The following is a 17,460-nucleotide window of genomic DNA, read 5'->3' as shown; positions in this document are numbered from 1 at the left end:
CCGGGATGTGGGCTGAATGGCTGTGTACAGTATTACAAAGATGCGGGGGCTCTGAGATACCTGGTGGGCATAGGTTGCTAGTATGGAGTTCTCATACTTAATTCTGCAATAAAAATACGTTTTAAAAAAAAAAATGGAGTGACCGAAACAAGTTGTTATCTTTCATGAAACAAACACGAGAACTTAAGGGTCTCTACATGGTTTATAGAGATGAGCGCTAAAATTAGTTTTCTACCGTAGCGATATCTTGGGAGCCATTTTTTTTATACAGGATTGTTGAAGACACAGGTTCCCAAGTTCAGTCTACAGAATGTAATGGAATCTGGCCCAGAGATAAGCAAAACCCAGGCAGCGAAGGGACTCAAGGGGCCATCCAGAGAAGAGACAAAAAATATTTCTTTTGATCTAATCCCATCCCAAGAGTAATTCCCTCCAATAAGCTTTGCAGGATGGTGCTTTGTTTGATGATGACTGGTTGGATTTTCAGATATATAGTGTGACATGAATCACCGGATGGACCCTTTAAAGACAATTAGAATTCTGGAAGGAGACAACTCATAATGCTTCGTTTTGATCTTCTGGACTTTCAGTCTACACCTCAGACCCCGTGCTTCTTGGATGAAGACACATGCTTGTTCCCGTGGTCCAAGCAGAAATGCATTTTTTTTATTTTTTTCAAGCATTTAAACACATCCCAACTTGACTAGAGAGAGAAGGTTGCAGATTGGGTCAACAGGGAGTTTAATTCGCAAGAATCCACAAAAAAACTTTGTACATTTACCTGGAGAATGGCTAATTTACCATATGGAGAAGCGTATGCTCCGCAGGTTTGTTCATATATCCTTGTCGCTGAAACTTTTTCAATTCTTTCTTGCATCACTATGAATCAATCAGCTTGGTGGAGAAATTTATGAACATAAGACATTGACATTTGCAGATAATTCTCACATATCATAGCCGTGCTAACTTTAGTATATATGTGAAGATGCTGGCAGATCCAGGTGTGAGGAGAGTCCTGGAAATACTGTGTTCCACCTGATGTTTCCATCCAATCAAATCCCCAAAATGTACATGCTTGAAAGTATTGTCTTATATGAGGATGTCTTCTGATCAGGCCAGATGGTGTTTCTTGTTGATGTCATCAGCCCACGCGTAAGCTTCCCAGTTTACTTTATCTTCGGTTTCATTATCAGTGCAACAAATCTGCTATACATTTGGCCATAATGCTGAAATAGAGAATGTTAAATGTATTTGTCAAAAGAAAGTCTAACATCTGTGAGAGAAATTAAATAAATATATAGTGCTTTTGGACATTTTACATTCCCAAGGAATGTTACTCCTTCCCCTATAAACAGGATAACGTTACTCTGCCATACCCTGATGGGTGGGCACCACCTGATCTGATGTCCAAGTGGTGAGCAAAGTACCTCTGAAGTAAGGTAGGCATATTATTGCTCCAAATATCCTAAAACTGTAGTTAAGAAAAGTAAACATTTCTCGATCCCCTTTCTCACACAAGACCCTTTATGAAAATAGTTAGATTGATTATTAACATTGGAAGTGATAGAACCCATAGAGAGCTTTCAATGGTTAGCCCCTGTTGTTATTGCTACCAAGATGTCAGGGAAAAACAACAGAATATGTGTACATTTGAGAAGTTTTAATGCAAATATATGGGTAGATAGGCACCCTCTTCCCAGGATTCACAAAGTCTTAACCTTGATTAGAGATGCAAGTTACTTTAGCATGTTGGATCTCTCATCTGTCCGCTACCCAGTAGAGCTGCACTCCTCTTCATGCCATCTTACATCATTCATAATTCCTTTGGGAGCCTTCCAATATGTGTGCATGCCTTTTGGGCTCACCTATGCGGCTGCTGCTTTCCAAAGGATAATGCAGCATGTATTGAAAGACATATCAAACACATTGTGTTTCCAAGATTACATCTTATCCATCGGAAGGATGAAAAAGAGCATACTGCCAATCCCAACCTTGTTGCCAGTGTAATGAAGTGAAGTCCATGACCAAATACTAGTCAAGAAGTTTATTAAAACAGAACATGCACCGTCACATTCCCAGTCAGCTGAGCAGTTCACAGAGTCAGCCTTAGAATCCTGAGGGTGACAGTTGGGGACAGGGAAGGTACCAAAGAGGGGACAAGCAAGGGGTGAAAGGGTAGGGAAATACCATAATGTGATTACAACAGTCACTGATAAGAATCCTATTTTGTCATCTAATCCTGATCTATGTACACATTCTCTTTATAGAGTGTTCCATGAATAAACAAGCCCTGCTCCACAGTGTGGGATTTTAATATTAGAAATGGTGTGGTTTATGTGGAGTGTGTTGGGACCACCCAGTACCCTAGTAGTATCACAGTGGACAGTTTGTCACACAAGCATGCACACAAACTTCATGCAACACTACAGACGAAGTGGCAATCTGGGCATTCTAAGATGGTCCTTGTAGTGCCGTTCAGTACCCACATTCAGGAGGCGACTGATGTCACCAGGAATGGCACATCTGACCTCAACTGAAGTGTTTAACCCAGACTGTTTCACAGACTATCACCCTCTAAGCCAGAGAGTGACTGGACCATACGAAAAGACCTAAATGTTTGGGGCACAGTCAATCAAATGTAAAGCAAACACAGGTGACTAGCTCACAGATAGACATGCAAGTTAGAAAATGTCCTATTGCCAAATAGGTCAGCTAGCCTTTACTTAGTAGGGGATGTGATGCGGTGTACTGGGCTACAATCTTGGTGCAATACTTAACTACATTGTGTAATGATGGGCAGTTCGCCATGTGCATTCGAAAGAATTGCCACTGTGACGATAACCTTGCATAAATGTTGACGTGTAACAAAAGAGTAGTGAAACCGAGGATGTGAGTTGTAGAGGGCATCTGTCAAATCGTATTACAGCTCATATATGCATCTCAGCTCATCAGAAGCACAAGTGAAATAAATATACTCTGAGAGCATTAAATAGAGTTGTAAAGTAAACACATTCGGTTTTAAGTTCGAAAACCTACCAGAACTGTGAAAAGATTGTAAATTGTAGAACAACTATTCATGAGTAAAATCAAGGTAGTAGAACTCAGTTCCTGTTAGTTCTCTACCCCTGAACATATGTACCTGGGTAAATAGACCAGCATTGGGCACGTTGACAGCTCTCTGACCTAGTGTTACAGAGTCTGACTTTCTTACACATGTGGCAGTACTTTTCCACCCACTTTACCTTTCTGTTGCTTTTTTCGCCCAGCAGCTTAACAGATAACATTTAGATGGCTCTGTTCTCATACTTTTGTATGCTTTCTAATTTGTCATTCACAAATGAAGTTTGCTTGTTTGGCTTTCCGTGTATGTGGAAAACGATTAGAATACGCATCCAGTCCCCTTGCTAACGGATATTTTATGCTCGAAGAATGCCAGTTAAAAGTTTCCCATGTCTTGTTAAGCACTGATTTCAATAACCCATGACAACATTTCCAAAGCACTACAAGGCCATACAAATGGAAGAAATGTGATGTAGGAATGCAGGTAGCAGACCATAAAAACATAACATAAACATGACATACCATACCATAACATAATATAACCTAACATAAGGCTTGTCAGTGTTTTTGTTTGGCTTTGTTATCCACTACAAATGTGCACGTATTCAAGGCAGCCATCGTGGAATGAGTTTAATAATACAAATGCATTAAAAGATGGTTGTTGCGGATGGTCCTAGGAAGGACAATTACAAGAAGAAGGAGGAATACAATTTAATTAGGCGTGGGAAAATGAGATAGACACGAAAACCATCCAAAAATGAGCATGGGATTAAATCAAAAACCACTCTAAGTATATGCAGTGTATTGGAAACAACAGGTCTTGCCAATAAACAGACAGAGAGCTGTCTGCAGCTGAAACCTAAAAAAGGGTCAGTGTCTTAATCTCAAACTCATGATACATCAAAATGGAATAATTATTTTGTGTGCAAGCAGAAAATGTAAACTTCGTGGAATATCCTGGCCCAGACCCCACTCTTGTAATGCTAAGGACATTTGGCCTAATTTATATGTTGGCGGAAAGGGGAACTCTGTCGCAACTGCAGCAGAGTACCCTATCCGCCAACATAATGGTCCGCCCTTCTGATTTAAATGCAGGCAGACCTTTGGTGTAATGACAGCAGAGTCTACTCTGTCTCTGCCGTGGTTACACCTCTCCAACGACCCGGCGGACTAAGGGGCATATTATCAAGATAGGCAATAAAATTATCGCCGCTTTAGCGGCAGAAAACTGCCGCTAAAGCGGCGATAATGGGCTTGATAATTTGCTCTATGGAATTCCAATTGAAGCTCAGGTTAGATGTCCTTCACATCTTACATGGGCTTCAATTGGAATTCCATAGAGCATATTATCAAGCCCATTGTCGCCGCTTTAGCGGCAGTTTTCTGCCGCCAAAGCGGCGATAATTTTATCGCCTGTCTTGATAATATGCCCCTAAGGGTCTTAGGAGGTTGACACGTGTATCAACCCAGATATTTTAAATGGGTGGACAGACAGGTCTGTTTTCACTGCTCATCACTGCCAGGAAATCCCTGGCAGTAAGGGGCAGTGAAAACTGCAAACGGCCCCCCTCACCATGGGAGTTAACCCCCAGAAGAAGGGAGAAAAAAATTGGAACCTCGCCGTCTGGTTCCATCATGTTTGATGGTGCAGTACGGGAACACTACAATATATTGGCAGGAACCACCCAGATGGTGGTTCCTTTTAATGCCTGAAATGTCTGCTGCCTGGACGAACATTTCAAAATTTGGTCATCGAGACCTCTGCAAAAGCAATGGAGTAATTTACTCCTTCGCCCTGGTGGTGGCCCAACCACCCATTTTTATATCAACCCATAGTTTCCAAATAATGGCACTAAACCGTTAGTAAAAAACAAAAACAAAAAAAAGAAAATCTAGAAGAACAAAGTTTTTAAATTTATAACATTAGCTCCTAAAAAATGTCTGCATGCATCACATACTCATTTAAAAAATGAACGCACTGCAGTTTACATGTATCAGATTTTCTTTTTAATATATACATCACAAAACGCCATTCTTCGTAAATTGGTAGAGGGATGTATGACACTGCAAGACAAAATGGACTGTTTGGACTGATGTACAGAATGTTAAAAAGTGACACATGGTTATAAATGACAAAATAATGAAACATATAGGCAAGGCCTTTTTATTTTTTTAACAGGAATGGAACTGGACCTGGACAACACATAAATCCTATGCAAACAATCATTGGCAAAGTCAATATGTCTGTCTTGACTGTCTTTTATTTGGCAATTTTGTTTGCTTTATAAACTTAGAATAATAATGAAATTGTGATTTGGTTTTTAAAAAAAATATTCATTCAAAATCAGCAACATATTCCCTACTGGCGGTCGTCAGAAGGTATTTATAGTTAGGACCTAGTTTTCATAGGAAAATGTTTTTTTGACTTACCTATATCTTTATAAAATTATTGAAAAAAGTGCCCCAGTGATACTTGTTGTGCATGTACATTTTTGGTGTGATCCATCAAGTGGGGGAGCGAGAAAAAGCAGGGTAAAAAAAACACGGCTTCCCATATTGATATCCATAGGAACTTTAGACACGGCTACAGCCCGACTGCTGAACGGAATTACACCAAATGTGGTAGAAAGGTAGATGTTGTTCCACGGAAATGCCTTTTTGTGATTTGGTGTATATCCGCTCAGTAGTTGCGGAGTTATTAAAATAAATTTTCAATTGTATATATAGGGATGCAGAGTATCCATGATCCCTCCTGATCTCGTGCTGAGATCTGATTGACTGCCAACACTTCAAACTGGGAAGTGTTGGCAGCCATCTTGGGACTTGACTTCAGCCAAGTCCCACAAAAATCATTAAAAAAATGAGAAGTGTACAGGGTAGGAATATTCTGACCTTCTAGGCCTCTTGGGAGGTGGGGGTCCTAGAGGTATCCAGACAGGGCAAGAACATTTTTTTGAAAAAACAATTTCGGTGGTAGTCGCACTTGAGTTGCGGCTTCGCTGATAAATTAAAAAAAGAGAAGCACAGGCTTCTCCGCTTCTCTATTATTAAGCCCCTGGGTGGGCTAGGTCCCGTGACATGAGGCTGTAATAGTTTAAAACAGATGGGGGGGGGTCTTGCGTACTCCTTCATGCCACGGAGACCACAACCTCCTTGGGGTTATTGTTAAAATGAATGCGAGGGGCCTGAATGGCCTCCCCCGCAGCCCCCGGGAGTGCCACCTCCCCAGGACAAATAGGAAAGAAATTGTGAGGGCTTCGCGGACCTCCATGCCAGGGGACCACCATCTCCCGAGGCTATTACATTTGTAATGGGGGCTCACGGACCCCCTCAGGCAACACGGACTACCACCTCTCTGGGGCCAAATTCTATTTTAAAAATGGGAGGGTAGCCATGCAGCCCCCTCCAGAGTCATTCTCGGCCCTGGGGCAGCTACCCGGGGCAGGCCCTAATATAACAAAGGAGAGAAACCATGTGGCCCCCACTCCTGGAGCCATAGATGACCTGGGGACTGCCAACCCCGCTGAGCCAGCTATTGTTATGTCCTGGGGTGCCCACCCCAGGGAAATTGCTGTTTGCTGTGGCTTGCCGGGAACTTCAACACTCCTGCCAAAGCTACAACAAACACTCCACTTCCAGCAAGCGAGAGCTCAGAAATGCTCTCGCTTGCTGGAAGCAGAGCATTAGTTTGTTTTCCTGCTTGGCGTCAAGCGAGCAGGGAAACAGATAAATTGCTCTCAGATACAGGGAGCTGCATGTTTAGCAGCTCCCTGTTTCTGAAAGCAATGCCGGCTCCCGCAAGAGGGCAGGGAGCCGGCAGGGACCGCGGGGGCCTTTAAGCTTCCTACCGCGGTCCCAATACAGACTGGGTGCACTGGGGGAACCCAAAACAAATGGACAGGCCCTGGATGATGTGGTCCCCGGGAGGATTTCTGCACAGGCCCTCCCTATAAATGGACGGGCCCAGGGGATGGGGGTCTTTGGAGCCGAAACAGGCCCAGAGAGGGGGGCCAAGTGGCCCCCCCTTCCCTATTAGAAATAGGCCAGGCCTAAGGAGAGGGGTCCCCAGGACCTAAATCAGCCCAGGGAGGAGGGCCAGGCAGTCCCCCATCCCCAATTACAAACTTTTTTTTGCCTGGCCCAGAGGATGGGATCCCTAGGGTCGAAGTCGGCTGGGGGAGGGGGGCCACACAGCCCCACTCCCCTAATAAAATAGACAAAATTAAAAAAAAGGCTGCCCACTGGGGTAGCAGCCAGAGGCCCTACCCCCTTTCTCAACTACTCTGCAAAGGGGCCTTCTAGCGCACAACTTGTTAGGGGATAAAATCCCCTTGGCAGTTGAGGGTCCTTGGGGCCCAACAACCCCTCCTGTTACCTCCAGTAAGTCCCACACAGCGGGATTGCTGAGAAGTCGTTGGAGGTCGTGCCCCCTTTCTCCACCACTCTGCAAATGTGCCTCCTAGCGCACTACTTGTTGGGGACAAAGTCCCCTTGGATGCTGAGGATCCTCTGGGGCCAGGAACCCCTCCTGTTACCTCCAGTAAGTCCCACACTGCGAGATTGCTGAGAGGTCGTTAGTGGCCCTGCCCCTTTGCCCAACACTCTGCAAATGTGTCTACTGGCGCACTACTGGTTGGGGGATGAAGTCCCATTGGATGCTGACGGTCCTTGGGGGCCAAGACCCCTCTTGTTAACTCTAGTAAGTCCCACACAGTGGGATTGCTGAGAGCTGGTGAGAGGCCCCACACCATTTCCCCCCCCACTCTGCAAATGCACCTCCTGGCACTCTACTGGGTGGGGTATGAAGTCATTTTGGATGCTGAGGGTCCTTAGAGGCCAAGAACCCCTCCTGTTACTTCTGTAAGTCCCACACAGCGGAATTGTTGAGAGTTGGTCAGAGGCCCTTCTCCACCACTCTGCTAAGGCACCTAGTAGTTAAAAAAACATAGAAATGTGTTTACAAAATAAAGGTTATAGGGATGTTATAGTTAGAAAATAACATTTAAGAAAACTTTAGAAATTCACTTAAAAAACCATAGGTTACAGGGACGTTATAATTAGGAACTGGAATAAAAAAAAACTTTGAAATTTACTGAAAAAAAACAGGTTACAGGGCCGTCATAGTTAGGCTCAGATTTCACTCGTACAAAACCACAGAAATTCAGCAGTTATAGTTACTATAACTTACACCCCGCAATGCACTGCTTATGACCTCATATATTACATTACTCATGACATGGTCAATGACATCCCTCATGACATCTCATGACATCTCAAATGACATCACTGTTAGGAGAGAAGAGTTGGCCTAACGGCTAGGGCGGTCGACCTCGTATCTGGGGAACTGGGTTCGAGTCTCGGCAATGACGCTGAACATCCTGTGATTCTGGGCAAATCACTTAATCTCCCTGTGCCTAACAAAAATGAATGTGTCCTCATGTAATGCAACTGGTGCTATGTAAAGCGCTCTTATACCCGGTTCGGGTCAAGTTCGCACTATATAAAACTCTGTAAAAAATAAAACTGATAATATCATCCACATAACCACTCACACACACACTAACACTCCCACTCAATCTCTCATACACCCACTCATACATGCTAAAAACACTCATGTACCCATTCACAGACCCATACAACTACTGACACACTCACTCATTCACTCACTCATACAGCCTTTCACACAGCCACTCACTCACTCATACAGCCACTCACCCCCCCACAAAACCACTCACACACCCACTCAGACCCATACGACCACTCACCCACCCATACAACCACTTACATACCAACTCACACACCCACCCAGCCACTCACACAACCACTCACTCACCCATACAGCTACTAACAGAGCTACTCACTCACCCATAAGGCCACTTACACATCCATTCACTCATCCACAAAACCACTTACATACCTACCCATTCACACATCAATATAAGTACTCACATACCTGCTCACTCACCTATACAGCCACTCACACAGATACCTCCTGTGCAAAAGTGCAACTCACAAACCCACTCACATACCCATACACCCACTAAAACAGCCACTCACTTACCCATACATCAACATACACACCAAGTCACTTACCCATAGAGATATTCACACAGCCACTTAGTAACCCATAGAGCCACTCACACACACACTCACCCACCCATAGAACCACTCACACAGCCACTCAGTCACCAATATAGCCACTTACACACTGTCATCCACCCATACAGCCACTCACACAGTTGCTTATCCAGCCATACAGCCACTCTCACACCCACTCATTCACCACTACAGCCGCTCACACAGCCACTAACTCACCCATAAAGCTACTCACACACCCTATTATTCACTTACACAGCTACTCACACATGCACACGCACAGCCACACTCATACAGACAGTCACAGTGCCACTCACATCAGATATATTCAAAACAGTATCACTCATTAATAGTACAAAAGGAATAGTAATTGAACTTATACGATAGCTTAGTATATATCTTTATCTCTCCGAAACATTTTTAAAACACTTAAACTCGATGGATGATATCCTCAGTGATGTCATTTGAAATGTCATGAGTGATGTCATTGACCATGTTATGAGTGATGTAATATGTGAGGCAATAAGCAGTGCACTGCGAGGGGTTATAGTCCGCTCAGGTAACTATAACTGGTGAATTTCTATGGTTTAGTATGAGTGAAATTGGAGCCTAACTATAACGTCCCTGAAACCTTTGTTTTTTTCAGTGAATATAACCCTATATGCAGACATGCTGGGTTTAATATGCTATTAATTGTGATTTCTAAATTTTGCTTGTGGTTTTTGGCAGAGGTTTTTTTCTGAAAGCTGAAGCCGAATTTTCTTTTAAAATAGTAAATGTTTTCCAGCATGGTAGGGCAGAAAGTATTTTAAATTGTACATTTTATTTTTGAAAGGATACTAATGACAAAGGTATAACAGATTTGAAATGTATTGCATGGTGAAGGAATGTTGGTTATTATTGTGCAGGAAGTGAGGCCTTCACAAGTAATAGTTAAACAATTCTCTCCTTACAGGGAATCAAGAATCCCATTGTAGCTCTTGACTCTCTCAGCGTAGCGAAGCAGAGCAGTCCAAGGCCTACTCAGGGGAGGTGGTGTCGGCTAGTAATCTGCTGGTACTCAAAAACAATACTCAATAAATTTGAAAGGAAAATAACATTTCTTACATACACTACTGAATGCTTTGCATTAAATTGCAAATATATACATCAGGTAGATGTATGCATCTTTGGTGATACCCTTATATCACACTTCACCCTTAGTAAGCGCTGAACCCCATAATCACAATACCTCCCACAAATACCAAATGCAACATCATACTATAAAGGAATGTCATTATTTATAAGGCAGGTCTAATGACTTTGCAAAGGGTCAACCCCATCTACCTGTATTATTGGCTTTGTTAGGGGATCACCACATTTATAACAATAACCATGTTATACCACAACAATACATCACCTTGATATCATCATTAAAATCAATATAAACCACAATTTTATTTATAGAGTTTTATATAGTAGGAACATGACCCAAGAGGGAATCGGAGCACTTTACAAATAAGAGGGAAGCAAGTGGGGAAAAACAACAATATGATCGTGAGAGATACAGGAATTCACAACTTAGAGCTGGTGGAGGAGGACCGATATATAGTAAAGTCGAAAAGTCTATATGAAAGAGCATAGTTAGGAGATAAAAAACATGGGTGGGGAATTCAACCAAATATTAAGGAATAATACAGGATGTCACAATGGTATGATGGGGAGGTAGACCCGTACAGAGCCAGGCCAACAAGTCAATATACAAGGGCATAGATAGGAGGTAAAATTCATGAGAAGAGGAAGCATCATAACATGGGCCTAAGGGTGGAGTTGGTGAATTTCTAGTTTTGAAGTGTATTCATCAGTAGTACTTTCACTTCTTTTTTGAAAGACGCTGTTGAGGGATTCAGTCTGCTTTCAGGAGGCAGGAAGCTCCAAATTCTCGGGGCAATACTCGAGAAGTTATGATTATATGTTTTCTTTCTTTGAAATGTTTGTGGTTATGTGCTGGAGCTCCTGGAGGATCTGCACCAACTAGATAGCTCCAGTTTTTGCACAAGGTACAGAGTGGATTTGAAGTGTAGGGCTTTGTGTGTCACACAGGCAATTTTTCATTAAATCCTGGCCTCATTTGGAAGTCAGTTTAGGGATTTCAAATCCTGAAAGATGTGGTTGTTTCTTTTGAATATTATGATGAGCCGTCGAGCTGAGTTAATAGAAGCCCCTAGTGGAGGCAACTTGTGACTAGGTAGACCCCAACGGGTTGCACTACCATAATCCAACCTAGAAATGACTAAGGCTTGAACAGCGGACTTGATGTCATAAGGGGGGGGGGGGAGGGTGTTATTTTTCTTACAATGCTCATTTGGAAGTTCACTTCTTTGGTGGCTGAACTAATGTACTTCTACATGTTCAACTTCTTATCTAGTAATATTCACAGTGATCTTGTGGAATCTATGATGTGTGTTATGCAGTTGAGAGCTGTTAGTTGTTTCATATATTCTTTAATAATGGGAGCTTGCTTGGGTGAGGAGATTAGGAGGAATTTGGTTTTGAGGGAGTTTAGCTTGAAATGGTTGGAGGTCAGCCAGTATTGGGTTTTGTGAAGAGTTGTGTTGAGTGACCTGATATCATCAGGGGAATAGATTTTCAGGTGTAATTGGGTGTCATCAGCATACATGTGATAGTGGATGTTAGAAGCTTTGAGAATTTCAGTTAAAGGCTCCATGAACAGGCTGAAGAGCATGGATGAAAGAGAGGACCCGTGTGGGACCCCTAGTGTGATCGCAGTAGAATTGGAAAGGGACTGATTGACCTTAATTCTTTGCTTCTATTGTGGGGAAATTAGGTGATAAAGTTTAATATTGACCCTGATAGTCCCGTCCTGCATTCCAGTAGGTTAAGGAGGTTGTCATGTCTGACAGTATTAAAGGCTGACGAGAGGTTGAGGAGGATTAGAAGGCAGGATTTGTTCTGATCCAGAGTACGGGCCATTTCAGTGCTGTGACAGAAACCAGAATGAAATTGGTCTAGTATCTGGAATTGATCTATGTGGTTACATAGTTGGACATGGACACATTTCTTGAGGAGCTTCACCAGAGTTGGAAGGTTTTTTTTTTTTAACTTGTTTTTATTAATCACTGCTTTCAATGTATCCAGCACAAATACATACATGTACATTTTCAGGATCTATAACTAATATACATCCAGTGCCGTTAACATGACATCCCATGGTTGTGCACAGACTCACTACTCGTGAGCCGAGTTACTCTCATTCATAGCAGCTGTACAATTTTGTTAACAATAGGACCAGCATCCTGAACTACATAGGAACAACAATAATCACAACAGGGAAACTAGGTTCCCCCCCTAAATTCAACTTCTACCTCCCTCCCTCTGCCCTCGTGGAAGCGACAGACAGGTGGCACAGTACCTCTGACATAGGTAGAAAACTAGTGGTGCACTCATAACTTGTTTGTGAGTCTTGTGCTTGTGGTATGAGAGGGTGCGCGTGACAGCATTGCTTCGGGAGGTGTTAAGAGTGGGCCCAGCGCTCGGCGAGCTATGCAGAGTTGGAAGGTTAGTGATTGGATGAAATATATTTAGGTCCTTGTGATCTGCAGTGGGTTTTTTGAGAATGGGAGTAACCAACCCCGACTTTATGCAAAACGGAATCACACCTTGCAGCAGGGAGGCATTTACTATCTTGGTCATGAGTGGGAGTATGGACATCTTCATCTCATTGAAGAAATTTGAAGGTAGAGGATCAGTGAAGTTGTTTGAGGATTTCAATGCTGTAAGAATATTGAGTATGGAGATTTTGTTGAAGCGCTGCTTTTAGGGGGGTGTCCTAGTAGAGAAATAGGCTGAGGGGGAAAGAGAGAGGTGGGGTTAATAAGGGGTAAGACTGTAAGTTGGTTCACTGCAGTTCAGAGATCAGTTTCAATAGGAGGAAAAATCCTCACAGTCTGGCTGCGGACTCAGCACTGTTGGTGAAAGAGTGGGAAGATTATTGGATTATAGTCTAATTAATTCAAACTGGGTTTTTTGGGCGATTTCTGGCTTTATCTAGTTGGTTTCTGTAGAAGTTCGCTTTCGCACTTCTGATGTGTTTCCTGTAAGAGCTCCTCCTTAATCTCAGGAGCATAAGGTGTTCAGATTGCATCTATCAGTATTTACACTACCATTGAATCAGAGTTTGGAATCTTTGGTGGACATTCTTTTTAGTTGCAAGGGGGCAATTGCATCTAGAATGTTCAGCATGGAATTGTTGTAATGCTCAGTGAGGTCATGGACCTTGGACTTGTCAATAGGAGGAGGCAGGGATATCATTTCATTCACTCGTATGTAACCCTTATAAGTACAAGCATTGCAATGTTCATTGTCAATAAAATATTTTAAATAAAGCATTGCAATTCAACCAAAAACATGTGTGTCACAGCCTTTCTTCACTTGGTTTAGGCAACATTATTAAAACTAAACACTAGAGGTGTCTGCACTCCAGAACTCAAGAGCAAAACATCCATCTCTGGGAGTGCCTTGAAAATGAGTGAAACCTATTAAGCCTATTAAATTAAACATTCCTGGAGGGCTGCTGCACTCCCTGTAGCCCCCTACAACACTTTAGTAAGTTGTTAGTTGTGTCCCTTCTCCTCCTTAGGCCCCCACAAGTCAATGGATGCACTTTCTATCCCCTCTCGGGATTATGGGGTGCTCCTCGGCCAGAAAAAGAAACATTTAATGAGCGGCTCTTTGTGCTGAATTTGGCAGCCTCACAGGGTTCTAGGGTGTCACACCACCTCAATAGAGTGTGTCTGCACTCGTGCAGCCTCCCCTGGAACTCCTTGGTTTGAGTCGAGCTCTAGGAGATGGGGATCACAGGGCCGAACATTGGATAGTTGGCTAGGACAGGGGGGCCCTATGCATGCCTATAACCTCAAATAATTAATTACTAAAAATGTGCTGACCCCCGGGCTCTGGCCCACCTCCAGGATAGTTTAAAGGAATCTGACAGTGCACTGCGCTCTCAGTTTGCGGTCCCAGTTTGTGGCCACAGCAGTTTTTAAAGGTCATGTCTTTGTCATTTTTCTTAATCTTGGGTTCATTTTGCTCCCAGGGGTAAGCCCTAGCCACCAGGAACATGTTAAACAGGCCTCCTGGCCTCTAAAGGGACACACTATTTGGTAAGCTGGATTTACTGGCTCTCTGTGCCAGCCTTCTCTTCTGTTTGGCTCCTGGTGCCCTGCTCCTGCGGGTGGGGGCATATTGCGCAGCCCCTATACAACCAGCCAGCAGAGCACACTCCTTCTCCCAGAGTCTCATGGCAGTCTTGAAGGGAAACCAAGGAAGCATTGGAATCTAGGTCTGACCCTAACAGTGCCACTGGTTGTGGGAAGACCCAGCCTAGTCTTGGGGTCAGCTGGAGTCAAAGTTCTTAGTCCATTTTTGCAGGGCATCAGGTGGCTTCCCTTTCCAGTTGGTATTCTGCTGTTATCGCCTGCCAGGGTCTTATACCCCTGTCTCTCTGTTTCGCTGGGGTTTTTAAGTGGTATTGGGAAGATCTAGATGCTACGCAACCCTGGCCAACCTACATTGCCACGTCATGCACAGCATTCTGGGACAATCCAACATAGCACAGTGAAGTTTATCCCACCAAGGGCTTCTTTGAGGGCCTTAGCTCTGACCCTAGCCGACATCACTGCCAGATCCTTTCCCACCAAACCTTTAAAGGTGATCCCCTACTGTGTTAGCTCCAGATGCCTGGGCTTCCTCCTTTGTTCAGTGGCCTGGGCTGACCTCAGCCCAGGTGCAGTGTGCAAGCTAATTATCAGATGCAGATTTTCCTACTCACCCCTTCCTTCCTACGAACTGATCCAATCATTGATAATTGCTCCTTCTGTGTGGGGAGGCTTTTGTTCCCGCTGCTGGGAAACAGAGTAGTTTACTTGGCCTAGCAAGAGGGACAAAGGCATGGAACCTGATTATGAGCTGAGCCAGAATAATATGACAGTTCCCTTAAGATGATGATTTAGCGTGTTGGCAACTGCAAAATCAAGCTTGACATGCACGGTTTACCCACAAATGATACCTTGCTGGACAGTGCAGGCCTAAGTGGAGCGAAACTGCACTGTGGGGCAGATTTCATCAATACGTATAATACAGTAAAAACACTATAGAGTTTCCAGTAAACTCTTCTGACCTATCTATGAATGCTCACTAATAGTATAAGGCCTACTCCAGGTCAGCACCAGTCCTTGTAGAGTTGCTGCTGTTCCAGGCTACCTGTGCACAATTACTGGGCTGCACATGATCACAACTGCACATGTGCGCACATGTGTTCCGATGTTGACATGTAACCAACCTAATCCCCTTACCATAGCTTCTCTGTAGCGCCCTCATCTTAAAAGGCAGACATTGGCATTAAACACGCTTAGTCTAATTACTGTGAAGGAGACTCTAGTAGTGAGAATCATCCACAGTAAGCGTCCAAAAACCAGGTAGTCATAAGTGAAAAATGCTGGTGGACTAAATGGGAGAAACCCATGTGCAACACAGGAGTTTTAGATGTTGAAGTCTGCATTTACAAAAAACAAGAATAGAGATATAGCACGTCCTTGGACATGTATCTCACATGCATTCGAGTACTGGGTTTTGATTCTGTCAGGATTAACAAAAGGATGGATTTGGCTTAAGAAAATATACAGAGCTCTTACACTGCATATCAGTCTAACTTATTTATATGTGTGTTTTTATTCCAAAATTGTAACGAATTGTACATAAAGGAACAGTAACTATTTTTGGAAAGGTCTCTGGGCTTGGGTTGTACTTCCTGACTAGAGGCCTCAGCTGTACAGTGATGCAAATGCTGCTGTTTCTCTGATGGTGTTATGGGCAGGTGCCAGTCCCGGCAAATGGACAGTAGTCTGTCAGCCCCATCAGAGCCTGACTATCAGGATGAAGCTTATCGTTTTGAGACTCTTATGATCAATAACTAATATAACTATATTGCAATAGTGAGCCGTGCTGCTCGGTGTACGCACTCTTTAACTTAGAATCAGTAACTGCAGAACGACTTGTTTATTAGTTATATTTGTCATTTATAAGTGCTATATTTATGTACGTATGTATGTGATTGCTTTGCAAAGTACTTCTTCAGCAGATTGTTGTCTTGAAAGCAGAAGCCACCCTTTGTAGAAAAGCAAGTGCATCTTATGAATTATTGAAAAACTACATAGGTGAATCACCATAGTCTGTGAATCATCCCAAGACTGCAGAAGATAAAAAGAAAACAACTGTGAAAAGTGAGAGCTGAAGAACTATCTGCAAGGAAGGAGATTCACAAGACATAAGTTGCTTGCCAGGTGGATGCCCGAACAAGATGCATCACTACACACTACTCCTGAATAAAGCATCTTGTGTGGGTTTATATCTTCAGTGAAAACCTGGCCCTGGAATCATCTGTCTGTATCATCTCTTCTCTGCAGTCAGAGCAGAGCGCATCAAGAGCTCCACCCAGCAGATGATTGCTGATCATTGCACATGACTGTAAAAGCCAGAGAACTTTGCATCTTTTATGCACTCTATTCTTAATTTATCCGCACACAGTCGCGACACTTAATATTCGGAGGAGGGGGGGGTCGCGCAGGTGTTGGCAGGGGGGATGTGAAAAGTAACTTACCTGACCGGGTCTGCCTCTGCTGCTCGGCCGGGTCCCGCGCGGCCTCTACTGCTTCCGAACACAGGAACAGGCATGCTGCTCCCTCCCCTCCTGTAAGGCCAATCACAACACTGCAATGGCAGTCCATCCCACCCACCCCCTACCAGGCATACCCCTAACGTCTGCTTTCTCGCAGCACGAGAAGCAGGAAATAAAATGGTATTTTAAATACCATTTTATTTTCTGCTTCTGGCACCGTGAGAAAGCAGTAGGGCAGTGCCCCAACGCCCTAGTGGAGCGGCCACCACTGTCCGCACATTTCTTTTCGTTTTACAAGGTTTTTTAAAAATTTCACCACACAAGCACAGAGGAGTAGTTCTGAACTCTCTCAGCAGGTCTAGTTGCAGTTGATTTATGTGGCATTGAAACCACCTAAAAACTCTGCCCATATCTGTTGCTGCCTCCATAATCCACAAGTATTTCAATGTCTAGCTTTCGCAGTGATTCAGAAGTAAGGGCCTGATTTAGGATGGAATCCTCTGTCACTAACATGACAGATAACATAGTATGTGCGTATCCTAAATTGCTTAAAACACGTTGTGCACTATTAAAACCTCTATTCCTTAGGGCTGGGTTAAGATCAGCCCACCGGGCCCAAACTTTATGTC

The 17,460-nt window shown here is 43.5% G+C and overlaps 1 protein-coding gene across 3 annotated transcripts in view; it reads right to left on the bottom strand.

The window, feature by feature from the left end:
- Positions 1 to 719: 719 nt before the first annotated feature.
- Positions 720 to 17,460, bottom strand: part of LOC146863856 (BOS complex subunit NCLN-like) — a 239,404-nt gene continuing 222,663 nt past the window's right edge. For all 3 annotated transcript variants that reach the window (XM_085628490.1, XM_085628507.1, XM_085628499.1), the window contains exon 15: positions 720 to 1,226. In XM_085628490.1, the coding sequence (XP_085484616.1) occupies positions 1,167 to 1,226 (60 nt within the window). In that variant the 3' untranslated portion in view covers positions 720 to 1,166. The remainder of the gene's footprint in view (positions 1,227 to 17,460) is intronic.

The sequence above is a fragment of the Triturus cristatus genome, chromosome 2_1, assembly GCF_964204655.1.
Source record: "Triturus cristatus chromosome 2_1, aTriCri1.1, whole genome shotgun sequence".
NCBI lineage: Eukaryota > Metazoa > Chordata > Amphibia > Caudata > Salamandridae > Triturus > Triturus cristatus.
This window is presented reverse-complemented; position numbering and strand designations above follow the sequence as displayed.